We start from the raw sequence: 26535 nt of genomic DNA on the forward strand, positions 1-26535 counted from the left end.
CTAACACTAGTAGCAGTTTTCTCACCCTAAGTAAACCCTAATAGAACTTTCTCAAACCTCACCTTATCTGTAAGTAATTCTGTTGTTGGAAGTACTTTTTCTTTAAGTGCAACCACTTCCACTGTATTTAATGTGTTTAGGTTTTAATGTATTTGATATTTAATATGTTTGGATTATTTTTATTGATTTTACATGTTTATTGTACTTGAAAATTTTTAAGATAAAAATTTTGTTTTTTTTTTTATGAATTTTTGTTTGATCGGGTATCCAATTACCCGAATCGAATCAATCCATTCTTAATCGATTTGGTTCGATTCGGATACATATATAAAAAAACGTAAATTCGAATCAAATTGAACTAATTATAATTCAATTGGTTCGATTCTAATTTTACCATAAATCCAAACCAATTCGACTCGTGCTCAACCTTAGTAGGAACGTGATGATGATTGATGCCGATAGACAATACAAAGAATTTTATGGCTAAAGTTACTAATATTTTCAATAAGATATTATTGACAAGTCCATTTAGCGATTAATAAATATGAACATTGTACTTTAATTGATGGTTTATATAGTTTTAATCTTAATATTAATTTTGTTAAATCTCTATAACAAAATACTGATAGTATGTAATAATATAGTGTACTTATTGAAAATTATACCTTAATTTTTTGTAGCATAAAAGATTAAGTCATAATGTTCAAAGAAAAGATCGAAAGATCATATGTTGAGGTTAATAAAAAATAAAAGTGTATCTAAATTGGATTTTTTTTTAATTGAACATTAAAGACAAACAAACAAAAACCATTTTAAATAATGTAACCACAAGAAGCAATTAATTACTTGAGTTGATAACACACTGATATAGTCTTTTTGATGATGAAAACTAGACAAACTTAAGAAGTAAATCAGGAGTTGACTAAAGGTTTATATGAATATCCTACATAATGCAATGCTGTGATTGGGTTTATAGAAACCATTTATTTTGTTGACACAAGTGGGCGCTAACTGTTAAGAGCACAATTCTCTGGACCAAACCGCACCTTGTTTGTTCTGATACTAAAAATAAACTTGAAGTCAGCTTGTTGGTAGGCACCTAAGATGTGTTTGATCTGGCTTGAGAAAATGTTCAAACAGAACCATTCTCTGACTCTCTCTGTCGAACTTTCAGTTACTTCCAACCTTTCAAAAACATTCTGAGGAGGCAAATCGAGATGAGCACCTCCCTTGAAAAAGTAATTGACACTTGGTATGTTGGGAGTAAATCCTTGTGGTGGCTTCCTCATTCTCTTATAGCAAATGCTGCTGTCATCACGGATAATCTTACTGAACTCCCCAGCTGCAGTAATCAAAATGCTATCTAGTTTACCCACAAGTTCTTCATGGACAGCGTTCAGAAAATATGAACCGGGAAAGCCAGTGTCAAGAAGTAACGGCTGATTTCCAAACTTGGTCCGATCAATCCGAAGCCTCTGGCTGTTTACCCCGAGATCTTCCAACTCCACATAATAGTAATATTTGTTTGACCCAAGCATGAGAAGATCCAGCGTCTGGAAGTATGTTGGCGGCGGCCTCACTTCTGAGCCAAACCTCAGGTAGGTTTGGGGAGGGTTTTCGTTTTTCACATAGGGAGCCAGGCAATAAGAAAACCTCTCATATTGATATTGCCTTAGAAAAGAACGAAACCCACGGCTCATGCCAAAAACCCCTGTTACTTCATAATCATCACTGGCGCTTGGGTTATAGTTCTTATAGCCACACCCAAAGCCAATATTGTTCACCCGCGCAGTACCCGATGGTGAGGGGAATGTGAACGTATCAGCGGCAAGCACGCCTGAGCTGTTGAGGCCATATTCAAAGTTCTGGATCGAATATGTGCAACGGCCTCTTTCCTCGTCGTAGTCTCCCGGAAGGCAGAAGGGATGGCTTTTAGGCACAGGTCGGTAGCTTCTTGACTTGCTGTTTGGGAATGGTTCACCTCTTTGGCTATAGCACCTGTGGTTTTCATCTTCAATGTTACACTCCTCACACTGGATCCATGTTAGGTCGGTTCCAGTGTCCAGCCTCAAAAGGTAAGATTTGTAAGGGGCAGTACCATCGTCCCCGGTGCCAATACCAACGCTAATTAACATGCCGTCTTGTTTGGAAGGGGAGATGAGGGGATTTACTATGCCTAGGGAGGAATGATGGGTCTTGTTGTAAAATGGAGATTTTGGGGAATGGGGTGGGATGAGCTCGAGGGACAAGCCATCACTTGGAGGAGGAAGGTTGTGGCGTTGGAGGGGTGATAACTTTGACGACAAAGCTATAAGGAAGAAGGTCAAGATCATCATCTTCACTAACGGTGCCATGATCAAATGTGTGTATTGTTCTGCGTTTATAATAACCACACTACACATATATATATATATATATATATATATATATATATATATATGTAGGAGAAGAGAGTGAAAACTTGTGTGAGACAAAGAAAATATTCTGTTTCTATTCCTTAGTTTTACATGATGACTTTACTATTAATGGTGGTGAGGATGGAAATTAGAAATTGATTTGACATTTAACCAATTTTTTGCTAATTCTTGAATACTATTATTGCAAAATTAATCAGAAAACAATAGTGCAGATATTTAAATTAATTAACATGGATTAAAAAATATTGTACCGTATTAACATGAAGTATGATGACATGACATTTCCAATCACCAAACACTAAAATTAAAACAAGCTAAGATAACTTTTTATTAGCTATTTAGGTATCTTAATCTTGGAATTATTTAATGTTTAACATCCAAAATTTATTATCAATGTCTTACCTCCACTATATAAGTGTATAGTCAAGGAAATGTATGTAACATGCTAATTAAAGCTTAGATTAGTCATACAACAATCAATAAAAGCTTTTATTATTAATTATAAATAGGCTTGATGATGCATGTGGATATCAAATTAGGCTTTTAATCCAATTCCATTCAATTTTTCTCTCCACTATTCTAACTTTGCTACTCTCATTAAATTCATAGAATAACAGTGGTAAAAATAAAAGCTACAGTGGCCAAAGTCCAACATCTAATGTGCCATATTAAATATGAGTCTTTCAGTATGCAAAGGATTATTGTGGTTCTTATCTAGCAAGAATATTTTTTATTTGTGAGGCAGAGAAATAGTGTGTTTTCTATGCCCCTATTTTAGATGGTAGGGTTGGAACCATGGCCTTAATTCGTTGATCCAAGTCTAGCTAGCTTACAGTTACCTAAACTTTTGAGTAAAAAAAAAACGAGATTGTACAAAAAGCTTGACCAAAAACAGAAAAGCTTGTACAACGGCAACACTAAATGTTTAGTAATTTTTATTTAATATCATCTCTTCTGTTTTATACTTTTATTTTTGAAATGAAGCTTGTTCGTAATATTTACGTTCATTATTTATTAATTGAATGTCAAGTTTGAGTAAAACTAAGGGCGGGATTATTTTAATTTCATAAACCTTTATATTGGGAGCGAGGCTTAAAAATTCGATTAACTTATATTATGTTCTCCTTTTCCCTTTCCTTTTTCTTTTTCTCTAACAGGAAAATGCAATAAATTATGTCACGTATATTCTAAAAGGAATTACAAAGCAAATAAATATTAACAAGTTCCTACAATTGTAGAAAAAAAAGGAATGAGGACTGATGTTATTTAAATATTTAAAAATATGTGTTTAATTATAGGCACACAAGTAACATCACGGTATCATATCAGGTTGCCTATTAATTCAATCATGAATGAATATCAATTACAAGTGCTTTAATTAAGGCTAATTCTTTCAGTAATGAAAAAAAATTGTGTGCAATTCAGTATCATGGTTAAATGATGTGTTTTTTTTATATGAATTTTATTTTATTTTATTATTTTAAATAATAAATTGGACTCTCAGATTTTCACATTACATAAATTCAATGATCTGATTTATGATGAAATAAAAATTTTTTCAGTAATGTAAAACAAATCAGAAGGTCCTGTTTGCATATTTGAAAAAAATTTCAGTGTTAAAATATAAATCTAACCTTCAAATTTATATATTTAAAAAATTTTAAATTCAAAAATAACAAATCTGAAAAATTTGACCCTCATATTTATAAACTTAAAAAAATAAAATAAAAACCACAAATTTAATCCTCATATTTGTAATATCCATACAAAATAAAAATACACCAAATTTTTATATTGTTAAAAAATACTATTACACTACAACACAAAAAATGAAAAACGTTTAATTAATGGTGAGGACAAAAGTTCAGAAACTGATAATGCGACATTTAACCTTTTTTTTTGCTGATTATGAATACTACTATTGCAAAATTGATGCCAAATTATAAGTTTAATTGTCAAGTATGATAACATGCATTTTCAATCACAAAACACGCTAAAGTTAAAACAAGGCAACCTTCGCTCTTGAGTCTTACCTATTTAGTGTGTGTTTGGATTTCAGTTTGCAAAAGTGAATTTTTATAAAATTGATTTTACAAAATTGATTTTGATGAAAATTAAGTTTGTGTTAACGTGATTTATGTTTGGCAATATTTGTATCAAAATTGATTATAGCAAAATAAATGTTGTTTGGATTATACTACTCAAAATCACTTTTAGATGAAAAATTACTAAAAGAGACATCAATTTATTTTTTTATATACATGCAAAAACAGAATCTAACAAAAATAATATAAAAAATATTTATTATATAAATAAATAAATATAATAAAAAAATATGAAAGAGAGTACTATAAATTTTATAATGTTAAACAAAAAAAATATTCTATACTTTTTCTAATATTACCCGTACTCTTTAATTTAGTATTATTTTGAACTATAAATTTTCATTATTTATGGCTCTATTGTTACTTATAATTAATTTTTTATTTATTTTATCTTTTTTTATAGGATCATAGTTTATATTATACAAAATTTGGATAATAAACGTAATATATATTAATTACAATTACAAATTTTACAAAGTTAAAATAAAAATAAAAAATTAATATAAAACAAAGATAGAGTACATCAAAAAATAGAAAAAAATCATACAGATAAAAAAATAATAAAAATTTCATAAAATCAACCACATATATCATATGAACAAAAAATACAATAAAAACTAAATAAAATACATATGAATAAAATAAATAAAAAATTTCATACATAATATAAATACAATGTAGTAAAAGATAGAAAAAAAATTCATATGAACAAAAAATAATAAAAAATCATAAAAATTAATAAAATATCTGAAAAATTATAGCACTATAACAAATAAAAAAATTAACAATATTTGTCATATGAATAAAAAAATACAATAAAATAAATAAAAAATCATATAAATAAAATCAAACAAAAATAAAAAATTCATAAAAAATATACATATAAAAAATAGTATAGAAAATGATAAAAAAAACTCATATAAAAACATAACATCATAAATCATAACACTAAAAATTAAAATATGAAAATGAGTACTAAAAATAATAAAAAATTAAAATATTCAATTTACTAGTGATTGAAATAAATCTGAATGATTTTAATGAAAAAAAAATGGAAGAAAGAACTATGAAAAAGTAGAAAGAATTACACAGTGAAACTTATAGTTATTGGTATCCTTCTTATAGAAGAAAATAAAGGGTAAGGTTGGTAAAAAAGAAAAAATTTTCTCACTTAATTTTTTAAAGGTAATCAACAACCATGAACGTGAAACGCAGAAGCTACAAATTTTAGCTTCTTCTCAACGTGGGTTTAGAGGCAGAATCGTTTCTGCGTTTAAAAAGAAAAAATTGCCAAACATAAAAGTGAAACTTTCAAGAAGCTCAAACGCACTTCTTTCTTCACCAACGTGTTTGCCAAACACACCCTTAGACATCCTGATATTCGAATTACTTAATGTGGGATATTCAAATTATGCCAATTAAAGCTTAGATTGATTATACAACAATAAAAATAAAAAATAAAAAATCATTATTAGCTCATTTGCTTATATTGAACTCCCTCTGGGACCACCGTCTATCACTAATTCACTATTCATGACCCACAATAAAATAGTAATTATAATACTTATATTTAAAATTTTATTAAAGAAAAACATTTAAAAAATCAATATTTTTTATTGAGATTAGCTAACTTTAGATTAATACTTTATTTTTATAATATTAAAATTTAAAATTTATTTCACTAGTGATAACCTTAAGAAATATCATAAAAACACGATGACTTATACTAGCAAAACTTGTTTTTATTTTTGTTAATCATATCATATAAATAAAAACATAATCACTAATTAGTTGCATATTTACGCTTATAATCAAACTTTATAAGTGATATAATCAAACTTGATCATAGTTATAATCAAACTTCATAAATAATACAATTAAACTAGATTTATATTTATAAACATAATGCAAATAAAAGTATAGAAATACAGTAACATTTGTTATTTGGTGTGTTTGAAAAACTTGACTATTCAAATCTAAAACACTTTGATTATTTTTTTTTATGAAACTTTGGTTATTTTATCTAATAGTTGATCGCCTTATTGAAAAGATGTGTAAAATAATGTGTGAATTATAAACGTAAGAAAAAAAAAAAACGTGGTAACCAGCTGATTTGGTAGCTGAATTCATCTAATGTCCATGGATTATTGAGTTATGTTAGATGACCAATAATTTTTTGGCCAATATAGTCAATACTTACTGAAGGAGTATAAAATATAATAATTTATTTAATCATGCTATTAATGAATATTTGACATCTATCTCATACAATAATTTATTATATTAGAATAAACAAGTTTGATTATATATTTATTATATATTATTTGATCAATTATTTTATTATGATATATTTAATTATTTTAGTAGTTAATTATTTAATTAAAAAATGTATAAATTAATATATATAAAATATTTGTTGTAATTTATATCTGCATACTCTATTAATCCGCCGGTAATTCGTATGTACAAAAGTTATAATGATTTATATATCCATAAGTCTGTGAAAAAGCATACTACAGGTAGGCTTGTGATTCGTGCGAAAAAAAGGGGAAAAAAAAGAAAGAAAAATATCAAAAAAATTCCCTAGGTTATTCTTAATTGTAAATGGTATGGTCAATTGAGGAGACCAAATGTTAAATTTTTTATTTTTGAATGATAGTCATCATGTTAGTTATATATCTACATCATTTTAGTCTCTTATGTGATGTGTAATGATAGTACTAAAAAGTAAAAAAGTAAAAAATAAAAGGTAAAAAATAATTTTTACTTGTTCATATTCATTGGATTTAAGATAACTTTATTTAAGTTGTGGTATTAGCTTGTTCATCAAAGAGATTAGCATGATAGCATGTAGGTAATGTTTTTTTTTAAGTTAGGAGTGAGACTTATATTTAAAATTTTTAAACAAAAAAAATTATACTATTTGAATATTTAAATTATAGCTCATTGATAATATCCACTTAAAAGATAAAATTCTACTAAAGATATATATATATATATATATAATTCAAGGGTGTGATAGAATAAAATTGCATCCATCTATCTTCATCTTTAATTACATGAGTGGAAAGGATTGAATAGAAATTCCTACCACAATTGTGAAAAAAAGGAATGAAGACTGGTGTTATTTAGATATTTAAAAAAATGTGTTTATTAGAACATAATGTTAAGAAAAAATAAAAGTTTGAATATTGGAATTAGATATTTTCAAACATGCATGTAAACAGAATCCTTCAATTTATTTTACACTGAAAATTTTTTTATTTCATCACAAATTGAATGATTCAATTTGTGCAATGTGAAAATAAAACTATTTTTTATTTCTTTATCACCCACTATGTTTTGTTTATAAGCTATTATAAGTTGAATATTTGAAAAACTCGGACCGATTCAGACTTTTTTTTTTCGTCCTCAATCTGAAACTGCGTCGTTTTCAAGTTTAAAAAAAAAACTAAAAGGCTAAAACGACTAACTTACTCGAATGTCCATTTTTCCAAATTCCTAAACCCACCTGAAACAGTGAGACCTAACTCTATGTGACTCAGAGAAGCTCGCATCGCCCTACCACCGGCCAGCACCACTGCCACCACACAATTGCTGCGATATCGTCGGCTACTCTAACTCGTCTCGGTGGCCCTTGTGCATCCTGGCTCGTCGTCTATGTTGTTGTCGCCGTCGTGTCTTTGGTCGTCCTTGTCGTCGTTGTTGACGCTGTGCTTGGTCTCCAGTCTCCCTTTTCTTTGATCTGCCCGCCGTGCATTAGGTATGTGTTTTTTATTTTTTTAAGTTATTTAGTATTTCAGTATTTTAGTTAGAATTAATTGATTAACGATATTGATCATCTAAATGTGTTGATTATATTTGGTTGATTATAATTTATAACTTGTTAATTCCTGCTAGATTGTTCAATTTTTTGTTTTAATAGTGTAATATATTGTTGTTATATGTTGTTGCAGATGTATATTATTCCTGGTGGATTATTATTGTATATTGTTCCTAGTTGATTAGGATATCTTCATCAAATACACCATTGGAAACACCAAATTTTCAAAAACAAGGATTAACTTCTAATGCAACAATTGTAATCCAAAAAAATAATAATAGAAAAAAAATTGATCATGCATGAGACCGGGTTAACCTGTTTAACTAGTGATTTATTGGTTGAACCACTAATTCAATAGTTTGATCGGTTTAATTTTCAGTTCAATTCTGACAACTATATACAGAACTGTAGATTTATTTTTTTATCATGAACGGTAGATTCTTTTAATTGATGAAAATTTTTTTTGTTCAAAAATTGATGATTTTTAATTACTTTCGCAAATTTATTTGGGCCTACTTCCAGGGTCGTAGGTTCGGAACCATGACCTTGATGCGTTGATCCATGTCTAGTTTACCTAAACTTTTGAATAGAAAAAAAAAACCTGTGGCCGAGGCATTGCACTAATGGCCAATATGTTGGCCTCATAGAAGTCACATCTCAGGTTCGAATCCCAGCTATAGCTGGGTAGTGATAAAACCTTTAGTGTGTGTGGGTGGGTGTGTGTTGTGTAACCTAAAATGGGGAGTTGTCCGACCAAAAAAAAAAACTTGACCAAAAAAACAAAAAAAAACATGTACAACGGCAACACCAAATGTTTAGTAATTTTTCTTTAATTTTCTTTAATATCATCACTGTTTTATTTTTGTAATGGCTATGTTAATATTTCATAATATTTACGTTCATTATTTATTGAACGTGAAGTTTGAGTAAAAGTAAAGGCGGGAATTTCATAAACCTTTATATTGGGAGGCTTAAAAATTCGATTAACTTACGTTGTTTCCCTTTTCCTTTTTTCTTTTCCTCTAACAAGAAAAGGCAATAAACTATGTCATTGTCACGTATATTCTAAAAGGAATTAAAAAGCACATAAAGATAAATAAGTACTTGTTATTTTGGGGAACTAAACACACTTACAACTTCGGATAAAAGAGTGATATGTTTAATAAAAGAAAATTCAAATGATATGCAGTAGTTGTTAGATAACCTTCTTTTGATTTCATAACGATTTTTTTTTTTTTTGAAATGGAATAAATTATAATTTGAATATTTAAAAAAGATCAAACTAAAAGTTATACAAAAATATCTTGGTTAACAAGATAAAAAAAAAAAAGATGTTTAATTTTTCTAATGTGTTGAATCTCAGATTAATCTAATAGTTATTTTACTAGTCTGTTTAAGAAAGTGTCAAGATTTAAATTTCGTCTTATGTATATATGTAATAATTTATTGACTAATAATAAATTTTAAATAGAGCTTAATTATATGTGATAGATTAATTTTTAACCTATCAAAGGAATAAAAAAAATATGTATGTGATTAATTTAGCTAAGTTGAATAACACACCAAATCTTAAGCTTAATCCATCAAGCCAAAGTGAAGAAAATACTTGGACATAAGAGAGGTGATGCACGTATACAATTCATGATAAGAATTTAATATATGGCCAATAATTACATTAAGATATGTAGTAATGTAACTATAGCAATCATAGAGTTAGTGTTTCATGTATGATTTACCTACGAATATATTTGATAATAAAAAAATGATAAATTACTAAAAATTTGATAACAAAATTTGAATATATTTTTATTAATAACAAAATTATTCGAATATATTTGTAGTAGTTTATTCAAAAAAAATTAATCAAAAATATTTGAATTTATTTTATTTAATATTTATTATTGTTGCTAAAGTTTAGACTTTTTTTTCTCTTTAACATTTATGATTTACGTAATGTTACAATATAACTCATTGGTCAGAGGAGTTTTCCATCAAATCGGAAAATATGAAACAAATAATATATAAATCATTATAATTAAAGTTTAGTTTAATGTAATGATAACACGATTACATTATTATAAAGTATTATGTTTATTTCAAAATCAATAATTTTTATTGATGTGATATCGTTTGTATAAAACTATTTGCACTATTTGAAAATTAAATGCTTATATTTATAATTATATATGAAAATTAAATATAAATAGGGTGGTGGGTCCATGAAGAATGCAAATTTAGCCGTAATTCTTGCCTGCAAATGCATGCTTGTCTTGCACTAGTGGAGACATGGTTGCCCCCATTGAATACGTCTTTGCATGATTTCAGGCAAATTGTGGATCAAGATTCAGAAGAGAACAAGAAAATTAATTGAAAATCTTTGTCACCATCCTGTGAATTAAGTATTTAATTTTATTTTTAACTTAATAAGATGCTGCGTGTTTCACTGAAAAATTAACTTCGTGCGTGACTAATAATGATGGACTACAGTTAATAAGGAAATTGATACATTATATTGTTTAATTCAATAAAAAGTTTAATTAATAGGAGTTTAGGATTTATAAATTAAAATTAAAAGAGTTTAATTTGTATGCATGTATGAATAATATGGTTGTTTGATAGTTGATACCATCATTTAAAAAAATAAATATGAAAAGGCAATGGTGTCATTATAATTTGGGATAAGTACTGTTTTGGTCTCTCACGTTGAGGATCGGAATAATCCGTCCCTAGTGCATATTTTGATTTAAAATCATCCTTAACGTATTTTTTTGTATTAAAATCGTCATTTTTTAAAAAAAATAATTTTATTCCAAAAATATCCCTACTTTAATAAAAAAATTATAAAATAAAAGAAAACACGTTTTGGAAGTTGGAAGGGGGAGGGGGAGAAAACGTGTTTTTGGGGGTGGGGGGCCGAAAGAAAATGCGAAGGGGGAGGGAAGGGGAAGGGGAAGGGGGAGGGGGAAGGGGAAGGGGAAGGGGGAGGGGACGGCACCGGCGAAGCTTGGAGCTGTCGTCGTCGTCGCCGGAAGAAAGAAGAAAGGAGAGGGCTGCAACGGGGGAGAAGAGAAGAGGGGAAAGAGAGAGGGAGCGCCGGTGGAAGGGAGGACCGTCACCGGGAAGAGGAGAACGACGCGAGGAGGGCGGCGCACGAAGAAGAGAGAGAGGGATCCGAGGCTGAGCTGGTCCACGGGTGATGGGTGGTCGAGGAGAGAGAGGGATCTGAGGGTGGAGTGCGTCGCCGGTCCCTGGACGCTCTGTCGCCGCCGCTGGGGATGGGTGGCCAAGCGCCGGTGGTTTTGCATCTGCTTTTTCTGTTTCTTCTTCTGCTGCATCTGCTTCTGCAGCTTCGGCTTCTGCATCAGTATCTTCTTCTTATGCATATGCTTCTGCTTGAGTTTCTGTTTCTGATTCTATGACTGCTTCTGCTTCTGCATTTGTGATTGCCTCTGCTTCTGATTTTGATTTGGTTGTTGAATTTGGGTTGATTTGTTGAATTTGGGTTCATTTGTTGAATTTTTTATTTCTGGATTTGTTGAATTTGTGTTGATTTGTTGAATTTCTGATTTGTGGATTTGTTGAATTTGTGTTGATTTTATTGATGTTATTTTTCTTGGCGGTGGAGGTAAAGGTGCTGGTGGTGGTGGTGGTGGTGGTGGGAGTAAAGGTGCTGGTGGTGATGGAGGTAAAGATGCTGATAGTAGTGGAGGACATTTTTGTCCAAAAAAATTAAAAGGACGAGTTTAATACAAAAAAACACGTTAAAGATGATTTTAAATCAAAATATACACCAAAAACGAGTTCGATTCCGACCCTCAACGTGAGAGACCAAAATAATACTTATCCCTTATAATTTCGTATATGGTTATTGTTATTGAATTATATTGTGATGGGTCACAAATTAAACAAATTGTATGTAAAGAAAACCCAACTATCCATAAAGTCATAAACTCCTAATACATGAATTAATTCCAACAACTATCACATGTCTACTTTTTTTACATATTTCATTACAAAATATCAACATAAACTATGAGCTTTATTATTTTCACCACTTATTCTTTAATTTAAAGAAAATTGGATAACATTCACGAATACATTAAAATCAATCACCATAACTAGTCATTAGTATAAAATATATATTAAAATACACATTAAAAATAAATTAAACTACATATATATTTATATATAAATATATTATTAACCGATTTTAGTAGTTGATTTTAGCATACAAATAATTTTTTTATTTATATATTATTCAAAATAAAATTACAATCCAATATTATTCATAAAGTGTTATTTTATTATAAATGTTCAGAACACTATCTAATTTAACATTCAAGTATGAAAATTTTCTTGCAAAGGAGAAACAATTTTTTTTTCCCAAATGATGCAGCAAGGCCCATGATTGATTCTTCATACATCCGTTTTATAATTGATCTTTATGATAGCGATGATAGGGCTATAACTATAAAGTATTAGTGTAACTTAATAATTAGCCAGGACCAAAACAAATCACTTTATTTTTTTTCTTATTAAAGAAAGTTATTATGTTTACTTAATTAGCTTGGACATTATTTGTTTATATGAATTCTTGTGTTATCAATTTAGACAAAATCTCACAAATTAATAGAGTTGAGATTCCTGTGTCTCCAAACTACATACAAGAATAATATGTTGTGCCTTAATCAAACAAATATTTTTCAATATGGCATCATTAGACAAAGAAACACTATGATAGAATTTTCATTTTTTCATCACACATAAATGTTTTTGGGCCTAACAAAAGCATCATGTTGTCTTGGGATCTCATTCTTCAGCTTGGATGCATTTGGTCCACTTTGAACTTTGAAGTCAGACAAGCTGTATTTAAAGGAAAAAAAAAAGAAAAAGAAAAATACTAAAAGCATTGTTTTTAAGATTTTTTTTTAATCAAATTTTATTATTAAGAATTTAATTAATCTGGTTGACCTAAATGAAATAACATAAAAAATAATAGCATTCTTTAATTTTAGTTCTCCAAACTCAAATTTAGACTTATAACAATTAAGATTTAAGAGACGAATTATCAAGTATAATTTTTTGAAAAATTATTATCAAGTATTAAGTACATGTTCTTTTTATTTTTATCAATTATTTTTAATACAAAGAGTAAAAAAATTTTACACAATGAAGATATATATGTGAAATACTTTTAGAAGTCTTTTGTTTCATTTTGTAACAAATTAAAAATTAATTTATCACGGTCTAAACTTTATTTAAAAATTTATCGCCAACAAATTTAAATTTTTAACATTTATTTATACAAATTAATTGGCTAATCCTTAGAAGTTGATTTTTCAATGAACTTTTTAGTTTCTATTAATTATTACTATTTGACTGTAGTAATAAATTTTAGAGCAATGCCGAAGATGACAACGGATACCAGCTTTCCAATTATGTCTGTGCTTATCTAGCTATCCTAGTTTCTTTGCTCCACTTTACTGTGTTGAGCCTCTTTTGTTCAAAAAAAATAAATTTCAGAGCAATAGGGCCACCTGCAATGTGGACATGTGTAATTCCCTGGAAGGTGAAGCTGTAAAAGCCTGTGACTTTGCTTTATATAAATTGATGCTTCCCAGAAACAGAATTAACAAACAAAAAGTGATAACAGTGAAGAAAATTTCCTGAACATATATATATCAAAAGAATTTATTAGTGATTGATGTTTTCTAATTATGAATCACATAATTTTCACATGCATAATAATAATGTTATCTGCCAATCAAGAATAGTACACAATAAATGACAACTAAAGAGAATATTGTCTTCCCATCTAGAAATAAATAATTTTACAGAGACGACACGCGTTCTTAAAATAATATTTTTATATTTTATAATAAAGTATCAGTATAAATTAATAAAAAATGCTATGTTAACTATTACTTTTAATTTAGATAAATCTAATTCAAATATTAATTGAAATATTATTCTAATAGTAAAATTATAATATTAATATTACTCTATTTCTATTAATTATATAATATACATAATATTATTATTAATGATAGGCTTTTTGACAAGATTAATGAGAATATTGGTATAATTATGAACATATATTACAATATTTACACAAGTATGAATTCAGTAGAGAAAGAATAAGCTTTAATTTCTTTTAAGAAACAAAAAGTTGTATCTATAATAGTTAATACAAAAGGTATAAAAATATTTTTTTCCTTAAAAAAATAACGAAATCCTGGTTACCTACTACAAGAAAAGATTTTGATGGCCTCATTATGACCATTATTATTATTCCAACAGTTGTCACATTTCATTTAAGTTATTATGTCAGAACCATGCCATCATATGTGCCTGATATTTATTTATTAAAAAGAATGTGTGAATTTAATTATTGGAAAAGAATACGTAGGTAATAAAAATACTAAACAATGTGAACAATAGATATATCGAATATTTTTTTAATTAGGTGTACGGATAATTATTCTAATATTAAGATTTAGATTAATAATTTAAAAATATAGTGTATTTTAATTTAATTAATAATTATTCATATTATGCAAGAAAATTATTAGTTACCTAGCACTTCCCTTAATTATTTATGGAGGAAGATACATACACTGCACTAAACTTCAATTGCTAGGCCATAATTAACATCAACTCATTAAGTGAGCTCAAATTTATGAAAATATTAAGATTGTAAAGTTATTTTTATATCTTTTTAAAAAGACAATCATATCCATTTTAAAAATATAAATCTCTAAACATCTATACAATTTTTTATGAATTTTCTATTGCACTATTCTAAAAATGGTATAAAATTATATTATGGTTACTATTAAAATTATTTAATTTCATTTTACTACCACAATTTTATTATTAAAGATAAAAAAAACTCCAAATCTATTAATATAAAATATAATCTATTAACTAAATAAATAAAATAAAAATATAGTCACCAAAAAAAATATATATATATAAAATTAAATTGAATATTTTAATACTTAAATTAATTAATAACTAGTAAATAATCTAATCTATAATATAATATAGCATGGTTCTCAACTTCTCATTATAATCATGTAATCCAACTCATCCTATTAATTTCTACTTTGCTTTACACATAATAGAGCTAGTTTATGATGATAATAATGTTTATGTGAATAGCTTTCCCTAGTCATTATTACAAACCCCCTAAAAGCACTGCAATTCCTCCGGATTCCTGCAATTTCTTAAGACAAAAAACATTGTAACAAAAACAAAAGAAATTAAAAGTCACACTTTATTCATCACCTTTCACCGAAAAGTGCAACCACACCTGCGTTTTCCCTCTTGACTTTACTTCAAGTTTTTTTTTTTTAATCATTATAAACTCTTACAATAATAACAATAATAAATAATATAAATTTTCAAAGTCATCACCACACACCACACTACCCTTTAGCAATTGCATAATAAGTTCAATGTTGCCTTCACTTCTTCAGAAGAATGATGCAAATATAGTTCTTTCTTTTTAATCTACTGGGGTGTGCATAAGCTAAGGTTTCATTCATAATAATTTCAAGGTTCATTTTTTTTTCCTTTTTCTTTATTTTCTTCTTGGAGATGGGAGTGGTAACTGTTGGTGAATTGAAGCCTAGCATTTCAGGAAAAAGAACCTTCCGTCCAAGTTCAAGCATAAGGCATGCCACTGAATGGTAATTAATTAGTTTTCTTGCTCTTGAAACATATATGCTTAATTCCATTTTATTTATTTATTGTTCTATTTTATTTTATATGTTAGTCAGATATACTTGTTTATCTGCCTATAATTAACTGCTTAACTATTTAGAAAAGATAACTTCATGACATGTTATGAATAAAATTTTAAAATTTTGATTTTAGTTTTCTGGTCTCTCAATCTTATTTGTTGCACTTCTTAGTCTCTTGTTCTTTTTATGCTTCAATGTTCAGTTCTTTCAGAAGGAATACAGCTAAAATACACCTGTTTTATTTAGTTTTTCTTTTAATAACTTTTTTTTTTAATTGTTTATTGTTTTCAATTTTAGTTACAAAATTCATCACACTTTATTTTTTTGTCTTATCTTCTATTTTAACCAATAACCCTTGACCAAATCTTGATGTAATCCTTGTATTCTTCTGTGTTTCTTTTTTCTTTTTTCTTTTTTCTTTTTTTCCTGCTTAAAGTTGTGTAATTGGTAGTAGGTATTTATCTACTATCTATATTTCTATTTTTTAAGAGTTGAACTAAGATTTTTTATTTAAAATATAAAATATTTATACTATTTTAACTAATCTTATATTATTATATTTAATAAATAAAAATGTGGATTACTACACATCATAGTTAGTAAAACTATGAAATAAGTGCAGAATTGGTGTGATAAATGCCTCACCATCTATATGAAAAAGTCTTTTGTCTCAAGTCACATCTGAATTTTTCTATTCTTTCATTGTCAAGCCACATGTAAGTAATTTTGGAAGTGCAAAATGAGTTGGGAGGCACCAAATTTTGACAATAGTTCTACTCTAAAATTTTACAGAAATTGCAATTGATATGTGAAAATATTTGTGTAGTTTCCACTTCTCATTTTTTCACTGGTGATATTATGGATTAAATTTTAAGGGGGTTCCATCCACAGTTCCACACCATATAAAGTGTCACAACCAATACTCCATTATTAAATTTGGACTTAACCTTGTGTAACCATACTGTCTGAAGTAACTGACAAAACATATAGTCCCACTAAAAAAGTTGTTTTTATTTAGTTGGGTCCATCCTTCAACTGCAGCACTAGATCATGGAAAGATACACATATTGTCTTTTGGTTTTGTGGAGTGTACACAACACAACACATACAGAAAAAGATTGAGACTCCATTTTTGTGCATTTAATTGATTGTAAGTACATGCTGCACCAAGAAAACACATAATTTTTCATTTTTGATTAAGAACTATAATTTATAATACAATGTGTTGCTGCAATTCTTGCTTTAAATACCATGTCTAAGTCATTCAATTATTCAGCTAGATTTGTTTGTTCCAGGCCAATTTCTGATGTATCTAGTGATTTTACAATTGAAGTTGGATCTTCTAGCTTTGCACTTCACAAGGTAACACCATTTTTCTTTTAGGTTTCTGCATTATTCAGCATATATCTAAGTTATGTGCATTTTTTTTCCACAGTTTCCTCTGGTTTCTAAGAGTGGAAGAATAAGGAAACTGCTGTTAGAGGCTAAAGACTCGAAGGTTTCGCGCATAAGTCTGGCGAACGTGCCGGGCGGCCTAGAATCGTTCGAGCTAGCTGCGAAATTCTGCTATGGAATCAATCTTGAATTAACACTCTCTAATGTTGCTATTCTAAAATGTGTATCACACTTTCTTGAAATGACAGAGGAGTATGCAGAGAAGAACTTGGAAACAAGAGTTGAATCATATTTAAAGGATACCGTTCTACCTAACACATCAAGCACCATAACCGTGCTTCATCGCTGCGAAAATCTTCTTCCATACTCAGAAGAGATCAACCTTGTTAGCAGGCTAATCAATGCAATTGCGAATAATGCATGTAAAGAGCAGCTTACCTCTGGATTGTTGAAATTGGATCATAACTTCCCTTCCAAGACTATTTCTAGCATGGAACCGGAGACGCCGTCGGATTGGTGGGGAAAGTCTCTCAATATTCTTAGCCTTGAATTCTTCCAGAGAGTTCTGACGGCCGTGAAGTCGAAGGGACTAAAACAAGAAATGATCAGCAAGATCTTGATAAATTACGCGCACAATTCGCTTCAGGGGATTGTTAGTATTAGCAAGGATCCTCAATTTTTCAAGGGAAGTTCATCTGACTTGGAGTTGCAAAAGAGACAGAGGATAATTGTGGAAGCCATTGTTAGCTTGCTGCCTACGCAATCAAGGAAAAGTCCCGTTCCAATGGCGTTTCTATCCAGCTTGTTGAAGGCTGCAATTGCTGTGTTCGCTTCTTCGTCGTGCAGATCCGATCTGGAGAGAAGGATTGGCCTACAGCTTGACCAGGCAATCCTTGAAGACATACTAATTCCAACAAATTCGCAGCAAAATTTGCAGAACACAGCAATAATTTATGACATGGATTCAATTGTGAGGATATTTTCCATTTTCTTGAACTTGGATGAGGAGGAGGAGGAAGATAATCGAATGCGAGACGAAAGCGAAATGGTTTATGACTATGACAGTCCTGGATCTCCAAAACAAAGCTCAATTATTAAGGTCTCAAAATTGTTGGACAATTTTCTAACTGAAGTAGCATTGGATCCGAACTTGTCACCATCCAAGTTTATATTGCTTACAGAGCTACTTCCGGATCATGCCAGAGTAGTTAGTGATGGTCTCTATAGAGCTGTTGATATCTTCCTTAAGGTAAGAATTCTTTCTCGATTTTGTTTTTATGGTAAGATAAATTCTTAGGTAGACAATAACTAAGAATTGCTCGAAACTATCATGAAACTACTTCTCCCAAAAAATTTAAGCAAATAGGATCTTAAGCTAAATTTTATGGAAGTTCTGATATTATGTCATGAAACTACTAGTTTCAAAAATTTAAGTTGATAGGAGAAGCTGTATGAATAAATAATTATATTTTTAAAACTAGACTATTGTCTTTGATTTGTTTGCTTTTTTCTTGTGCAGGTTCATCCAAACATAAAGGACTCAGATCGATACCGTCTTTGCAAGGCCATTGATTGTCAGAAACTGACTCAAGAAGCATGCAGCCATGCAGCGCAAAACGAAAGGCTGCCGGTACAAATGGCGGTTCAAGTTCTTTACTTCGAGCAAATCCGGCTGCGAAACGCAATGAACGGAGGACACAACCAGATCTTCTTCGGCGGAGGATTCAACGGCCAGTTCCCTCAACGCTCCGGGAGCGGAGCAGGAAGCGGAGCCATTTCTCCGCGAGACAACTACGCTTCCGTGCGAAGAGAGAACCGGGAGCTGAAGCTGGAGGTTGCGAGAATGCGAATGAGGCTAACTGATTTGGAGAAAGATCACGTTTCAATGAAGCAGGGGCTTGTAAAGACACGCTCTGCAAGCAGGCTATTCAAATCATTGTCAAGAAAACTTAGCAAAATTAATATTCTATTTAGGATATCTAGCATTAAGCCAAATGGTGCTAGTTCAGAAAGCAGATTCCCTTTCCCTAGGAGAAGGCGTCACTCAGTTTCATGACTAGTATAGTATAATAATGTGTAATATATATCCCTAAATATATTAGTACGACATAATGTATAGTGTGTATCAATGCATGGCATGATTGTTTCCTATTTTTCTTGTGGATAATTTTTTAATTTCTTTTATCACTGTTTATGGATTGATATATCATATATGTGTTCGTTGCAGGAATCATTAAGGGAACAATGTATCTTTTTTTTTTTTGGTTGGTAGGGAACAATGTATCTTAATTCTTAATTTAGACATGGTTTTGCACTTTCGCGTATGCTTTAGACTTTAGAGTTTAGCAATACACTATCATTGTGTTTATATGAAAATAGGATATGCTCGAATTGTATCTTATGCTTACGCTTTCGCTGTACTTTACACTTCAATTAAATAATAGTTACTCATAGTAAAAATGAGTAAACGGGAAACAGTGACTCCATGGCCCAATGGATAAGGCGCTGGTCTACGGAACCAGAGATTCTGGGTTCGATCCCCAGTGGAGTCGTGGTTTTTAATCTATAATTATCTATAATGGACATATGACTATATGAGAGAAAGTTGGTATATAGGTTATCTTTTAGACTTACCATTTAAGCCAATCTCAAATTTATTATTATGGTTTATTTTTTAATTTTAATTTTTACAGAAGTATTTGAGTGAGAAAGAAGACTTTTTAAGTGTTATTGGTAAATAAATTTTTTTTATAACTAGAATTAGGAGTGCCAATTAAGTATGGACGGATTTTTGTCTTATTCAATTCTGTCTTATGTTACAATAATTTGTATAAAATTTGTTCGGCTCCTACTTATAAATAATAAAAAATTAAACTCTAAGTTGTTTTCATTAGTACTCGCCTCACTCTTATTTGTTCCTATAATTATTAAAATCTAACAAATAAAATAAAATTTTAAAATTTATATAATCATTATCACATAAATAACATAAATTAAAATAAAATTTTAAAAATAATATAATATTATTAATTATTTTACTAATTAATTTACATATATTATATATAGAGGTGTTCATGGATCAGATCTGATTCACATATCCGCGATATTTATCTGATTCCGATCCACAAGATTATCGGATCTGCATACAAATAAGATCGGATTGCAGATTTCATGTAAGTATCTGTATATCCACAGATTCACAAAAATAAATAAATAAATAAATATTTTTTATATTTATTTTAACTAATAATTATTATATATATATTATATTTTTTATTATTTAAGAAAAATATATTTAATAATATTTTAAAAGTAAATATCTTTAAAAAGTAAAAAAATAGTATTTTATTGATAATTTTTAATAAAAATAAGTTTTTTAAAATATTGATATGTTTTGCGAATATATCCGAGATCTGATCTGATCTGATCCGATCCGCAAATGTGCCGATCATATCCGAACTAAAAAATTGCACATATTTAATTCGATTCGATAATTTTAATACAGATTATCAAAATTTTAATCATATCCAATCCAATTTAATTTATATATATATATATACCAAGACGGATATTATCCAAATTTAAGCCGTCCTATTACGTTCCCGCTGAAAATCCGCCCCTAACGGAAGAAGCATAATGGGTACTTTTGAATTCGAATAGTGTTGCTATTTTTAATTAGAATATCATAAATATATATATTTATATCTAATTTTGTTATAGTATTTGATAAAAATATGAACACATTGAGAACCTAGTAATTCTCCAAGATCACCCGGAAAGATCGAGAGAAGAACTCGGGAAATTGTTTGGTAGATTTAGGAGACACTTCTTCGACTTTAAAACAGCTAAATATGAAGCCTGCTGCGTTAGGGTCAAATCACAAGGTTCAGTGAAAACATACCTCCTTTGAGTTATGGCTTCAGTATAAAAATTCCTATCTATTGGATGAACTTCAGGTTAATAGTTGATAGTTTAAACAAGCTTGACTTTGGTTATTATATTCTGTTTTGTTTTACCAAAAAAAGCTTTATTTTTATATTTATTTTTTTTTTATACAAAATCCTTATATCATTATATTATCTTGCAACAGGTAGTATTTTAACACTAAAAATACTGATGTAATGCGTTTTGGTATGAATATGCATATTTTACTTTTTTCAAAATATTTTAAGAAAGTATTTTATTTGAAAGTAAATGAAAATTAATATTTGCTAACCAAAATTCTACTCATTATAAATTATTCTAATAAATCTAATTTTTATTTTGTATCAATTTTAATTAGCATGATTTACAAATAAAATATATACATTTTATTGTTTAAATTAATTAGTTAAATATTTATTAAAGAATAAAACTTACAAATAATATTATTATATTATATTATATTACAGGACACAGGTAGTAATAGTATTCTACTGATACAAAAAATATTGATGTAGTGTATTTTAATGTTAGTATATATATTTATCTATTTTTAGAATATTTTAATTTTTTTAAATTATAAAAAAATTTAACATTTAATGAATATATCTCATTGTTTGAATTAATTAATCAAATATCCATCAGAAAATAAAATCTACGAATAATATCCTTAATTAACATGTTTTACAAAAAATGTTTTTTATTTTTGTACAAAATCCTTGAGATAAATTAAATATCTATAGTAGATCGTTTTAAATTGTATAACATAATTGCATTTTGTAATTTCTGAATAACTACAAATTAAAAGAGGGTTTGTAATATTCACACCGCCATATTTAAACCTAATAAAATCAAAATTAAACTCATTTAATTTGACTTGTTTGAGTGGGTTTGTTATTACTTATTAGTACTTAGCTGGAAGATAAGTGAGTCACAACTCACAACTCAACCAAAGTGCTCAGCCAAAGAGCATTTGAACTTTCCATTGACCCACGTTCTAATATATACTTGCGTCAAGTACTTAAGGTTTGAATTTGACTGCTTTAAATTTAGTTTCAGTTCCATTGCCCTCAAATCTCAATATACACCATATATATTTAGATTTATGTAACAAACTATGCTAACATGTTAATTTAGCAAAGTAGTGCATATCAATAAAAGTAAGGTTTAATTTAGTAAAGTTTTTTAAAAAAGTATTTATATTTTTTAAAAGTATAAATTTTTTATTTTATATTTGATAAATTAAAAAATTATATTTTTGTATTTGTAATTTTTAAAAGATCACAATATTTTTAGAAAGTGAAATTTTTAAAAATTAATTTGTATTTTTTAAAATTTAAAAATATAATATAATTTCACATATTAACTAATTTTTTAATTTAACGTTTAAATTTATGTCTTTTATAATGTTTTTAAATCTTAAAAATTAGTTTATCAAATATAATTGTTATTATTTATATTTATCAAAAATTATTTTTAATTTAATTTATCAAATATAAAACTATACTTTAAAAAAAAAGTTTTTATAAATTATTTTTAAAAAATAAACATTTTATCAAACTAAATCTAAGGGTTATATTAGCTTCACGTGGAACCAGATAACCTAACTTCTAGAAACAACTAGCTACAACTCTCCAACCTTATCAAATTGTATGTTTTGTTTTTAAAATAATAATCATTATAATAAAATAAAATAAAATGTTAAAAGTGAAAAATAGACATGGGCACAGTTGCACGTGTGAAAAAATCACGCGAGAGGGGCAAATAAGGTGATTGTGATAATCTTTCGGACAAAGGAATGAAATTGAAGGCTTTGTCTTTGGTGGGGAAAGTATTTTTAAGACCTTGGTGGACCAGATGAAAAGATGCTATTTCAATGGTCAAGATGATATCCGTACGACATTTATTAGAAATTATGTATTTGACTCAAAGTTTGATAAAATTACAAACCGGTTTAACTTGGTCTGGTTTGATTTGAGTGTTAAAATTGCAAACCGGTTCAACTTCCTAATTAATAATTATAATATGCGGTAAGATTGAGTGTTCCAGTGACAAATTTTTTATTTTAAAATCAAAATTCCATTTTTGATATTGCTTTTACTCTTGAGAAGGGATCTGTGAAATCGAAGGTCACATCGGTTAGAGTTTTGGAGTTTCTCGCCGGCAATTTTCAATCCAAGCGGTGGAAGCGTGGAAGGCAGAAATGCTAGGCTTATTATTGTAGCAGCTCGTGAAGCTTCTGAACGACGGAACTGAGGAGCTTAATGGTGCCATTTTGTCACTTTTGGCTTCGGTTTCGATGTCTCAGTCAGCGAAAGCCGAGCTTTTCCGTTCGAAAATTTTCAAGACAGTTTCGAAGACATTGCAAAGCACCGCCTCCATCAATTTCATGGCGGGAAAGTGCCTGAGAGTGCTAACAGTGGTGGCGACATGCGCTGATGGTAAGACAGCGATGAACAGTGGTGCCTGAGAAAGGACTTGTTGGGTTTGAGGGCATGTTCTGTGCCCTTCATTCAACCACCTCTGAATGTATGCCCGATCATAAGTCTGCATTTGGCAACAACACATCAATGAATGAAAACACCACCCCAGATTTCTACTCTCTTGTTACAACTATTAGAAAACTCAGCCTCAGAGCCATTATTCTCCCAATGCACACAATAACCTAGTCTCAATCTATGAACAAATCCAAACAAGAACTAAACATGCAGCCAGTGCACCCCAAAAAAAAATGAAATTGATCTCACTAATGGATCAAAACTCAAGGAATGAGTTGAAAAGGGATGATTTTGATTCCAAGGCACAATCCATAATTCTGCATTACATCAATAATTGGAACCACTCTGTTCTATTTACCATTAGCAGATAAAAATAAATAATTTTACCAACAAATAAAATAAAAAGTACAGAACAATAATGAACAGAACAATTGGGTTGTCGGAGAGGCGAGGAACATGTGGAAGCGGTTAGATGCCTAAAAAGGAAGAACATAAAAAAAATAAAAATAAAACAGCGTGAAGAGAAAAAAAAAAGTAAACAAAATTGAAGGGAAAAGGAGGAAGGAGTGACCTGTCCAGTGGCCAAGATAACAGGATCCGTCATCAACTCGGTGGAAATGGGACATCGAAATTCAGGAGGAACGGGGAAGCTGAAATCATCGAAGAATGAGGGCGATGCTCTCTTCAAATCCCTAAGAGTCGATAGAGTGGCGATGGCGTCTTCAGCGTGGCGCGTGGTGTAGTCGTCGTCCTCCACGATGGCCTTCACCAGCCCCCTCAACTTCTCCTTCAATTCCGCCGCCTGTGTAAAAGGAAGGATGTTTCAGGAGCCATCAATATGCTGAAGGAGATGCGTGCTTGTGGGTATGAACCGTGGATAAAACATTTAATGGATTCTCGCTTCCTCCCTGTCATTTTGTTTTTTTTCGAAATTCATCCCTAATTGCTACTTTTGCTTATTTGTGAACCGATCTCATATTTCTTATTAATTTACTTCGTTACCTGGTCCATTAAGGACCAGAAAATACTTTCCCCATCGAAGAAACGTCCGAAATTGAAATAAGGAAGGTTGTAATTCGAAACAGAGAAAAAAACCGGAGAGAAAAGAGAGAAAATAGAAAACCCTTTCAAAGGGGTATTTCTCTTTCCCTTTCACTTTCCCTTTTCAACTAAACTTTCTTGGGAAAGAATTCTATCAGGTGATCTTCATGATTTTTTTTTTTATAATTTAGAACTAAGTTCAAAATTTTCTGCACATTTATGTATTTACATTAATATCAACTTCTTCTTTTCTTTTTTTTTTCCCCAGATATTCATAGGTAATACTTTCTTAATAGGTTTAAAATCATTCTAAAAGTCAATTAAAATAAAGATAATTAAGTAAAAACTAATTTCAAAAAGCTCTTTATTCATTTATTACAACAAATTAAAACAACACATCTCAAACATAAGAACCACCCTTTCAAAATGAATATTTTTAAAACTATTAGGGGCATTACAGATAAAATAGTAAATATTACTATGCTCGGAAGAAAATAAAAAATGTAGCACTCTCAAAAATTTTAAACTCTATGTTACCTAGAATATTTCTTTATCAATAATAGGTTTACCATTGTAATTATTTTTTAGTGAGAGTACATAAAAAAAATACATAGTATATAAGGTGTAATAACTCAACAAATATTTTCAAAAGGGGGATTTTTCATTCTCTCCAATAATGAGAAGAACCTATCTCTCTCCATCTCTTAATCCCTTCTGATTCATCAAACCATCAACATCACAGCTTGAACAACTTAGGGCATGAGATTTTCTTCATGGTGCGGTGAGCGTGGAGAGCAACCAAGCTGTGAATCAAAAAAAAAAAAAAGGTTGTGAATTGAAATCAATCCAATTTTGCCATTCTCTTTCTATCCCTAATTTTTCTTTCGACATTTTCTTTCCCCCATTCTTACCTCTTCTTTCAAACTCATCCAATAGAGTTTGATGAGAGGCTATTTCGCAAGATTCTTTTTTGGTGAACATAGCTGTTCCGATCAACGAGTTGGAAGGAAGAAGATCTGAATCCCTATTACTCTGTGATTCATTGATTTCTCAAAATGGCAAACATGGCAAAAAGATCCTCCCATTGCAGAGGTCGTGGAGCTACATTGGCTTGCTCTCATTGCAACAAGCAAGGCCACACAGAAGATGTATGCTATAAGAAGCATGGGTACTCCTCCCACTTCTACCAATGACAGCAACATAACACCACCATCAATCACGTGATCACTGAGGGGCATGATGATATACTCAGTGACAAACAATTCCAGCTCAATTGTCTCCAAGAGAACATTGGAATATCAAGATCTGGATTCACTCCAGAGCAAAGATTTGCCTTGTTAGAGTTGATCAAAGACAAAAGTGTGCAGCAACAACCTCATAATGCAAATCAAATTTTGACTAATTCCATTCACACTTCCACTCCAGGTAAAACCATTGCATTACATTTTAATGCGAGAATTATGAGCATTATCACTCCAAAATCTGCACTATGGGTCATTGATTCCGGTGCAACAGATCATGTGACTTTTGACTTAAAAGATTTTGCAAGTTTTCAAAATATTGATCCAATCAATGTGATATTGCCAA

General features: G+C 29.6%; 3 protein-coding genes and 1 non-coding gene across 5 annotated transcripts; 2 read left to right on the forward strand and 2 right to left on the reverse strand.

Moving 5' to 3' along the window:
* Nucleotides 1-1007: 1007 nt before the first annotated feature.
* Nucleotides 1008-2354, reverse strand: LOC130963535 (aspartic proteinase nepenthesin-2-like). Its single transcript, XM_057889637.1, has one exon. The coding sequence runs from the start codon at nt 2352-2354 to the stop codon at nt 1008-1010; it is 1347 nt and encodes a 448-aa protein (XP_057745620.1).
* Nucleotides 2355-15792: 13438 nt separating this feature from the next.
* LOC130960429 (BTB/POZ domain-containing protein At1g03010-like) lies at nt 15793-19731 on the forward strand. Of its 2 annotated transcripts, none has more exons than XM_057885823.1 (4): nt 15793-16039; nt 17389-17455; nt 17529-18737; nt 19008-19731. In XM_057885823.1, exons 1-4 carry the CDS (start codon nt 15948-15950, stop codon nt 19542-19544), a joined length of 1905 nt encoding a protein of 634 aa, XP_057741806.1. In that variant the 5' UTR covers nt 15793-15947; the 3' UTR covers nt 19545-19731. The 2 variants fall into 2 exon arrangements, with proteins under 2 accessions (XP_057741806.1, XP_057741807.1); XM_057885824.1 differs by lacking the exon at nt 15793-16039 and adding an exon at nt 16923-17243 and having other exon boundaries at nt 19008-19730.
* A 236-nt stretch (nt 19732-19967) lies between these two features.
* TRNAR-ACG (transfer RNA arginine (anticodon ACG)) lies at nt 19968-20040 on the forward strand. Its single transcript has one exon. It is a non-coding gene; the product is annotated as a tRNA-Arg (tRNA).
* A 3097-nt stretch (nt 20041-23137) lies between these two features.
* LOC130961913 (U-box domain-containing protein 8-like) lies at nt 23138-24873 on the reverse strand. Its single transcript, XM_057887954.1, has 2 exons — nt 24479-24873; nt 23138-23956 (listed from the first exon to the last, which is right to left on the reverse strand). Exons 1-2 carry the CDS (start codon nt 24509-24511, stop codon nt 23714-23716), a joined length of 276 nt encoding a protein of 91 aa, XP_057743937.1. The 5' UTR covers nt 24512-24873; the 3' UTR covers nt 23138-23713.
* Nucleotides 24874-26535: the final 1662 nt, after the last annotated feature.

This window comes from Arachis stenosperma, chromosome 2, assembly GCF_014773155.1.
Source record: "Arachis stenosperma cultivar V10309 chromosome 2, arast.V10309.gnm1.PFL2, whole genome shotgun sequence".
Taxonomy (NCBI): domain Eukaryota; kingdom Viridiplantae; phylum Streptophyta; class Magnoliopsida; order Fabales; family Fabaceae; genus Arachis; species Arachis stenosperma.

What these genes read in the sequence shown, in the direction of transcription:
- LOC130961913 (XM_057887954.1), bottom strand. Translation starts at nt 24,511, where the DNA reads ATGACGGATCCTGTTATCTTGGCCACTGGACAG. An exon ending in TTATCTTGGCCACTGGACAG is followed by an intron (nt 23,957 to 24,478) that starts GTCACTCCTTCC and finishes TGCCAAATGCAG; the next exon opens with ACTTATGATCGGGCATACAT.
- LOC130960429 (XM_057885823.1), top strand. Translation starts at nt 15,948, where the DNA reads ATGGGAGTGGTAACTGTTGGTGAATTGAAGCCTAGCATTTCAGGAAAA. An exon ending in CTAGCTTTGCACTTCACAAG is followed by an intron (nt 17,456 to 17,528) that starts GTAACACCATTT and finishes TTTTTTCCACAG; the next exon opens with TTTCCTCTGGTTTCTAAGAG. An exon ending in CTGTTGATATCTTCCTTAAG is followed by an intron (nt 18,738 to 19,007) that starts GTAAGAATTCTT and finishes TTTCTTGTGCAG; the next exon opens with GTTCATCCAAACATAAAGGA.
- LOC130963535 (XM_057889637.1), bottom strand. Translation starts at nt 2,354, where the DNA reads ATGGCACCGTTAGTGAAGATGATGATCTTGACCTTCTTCCTTATAGCT.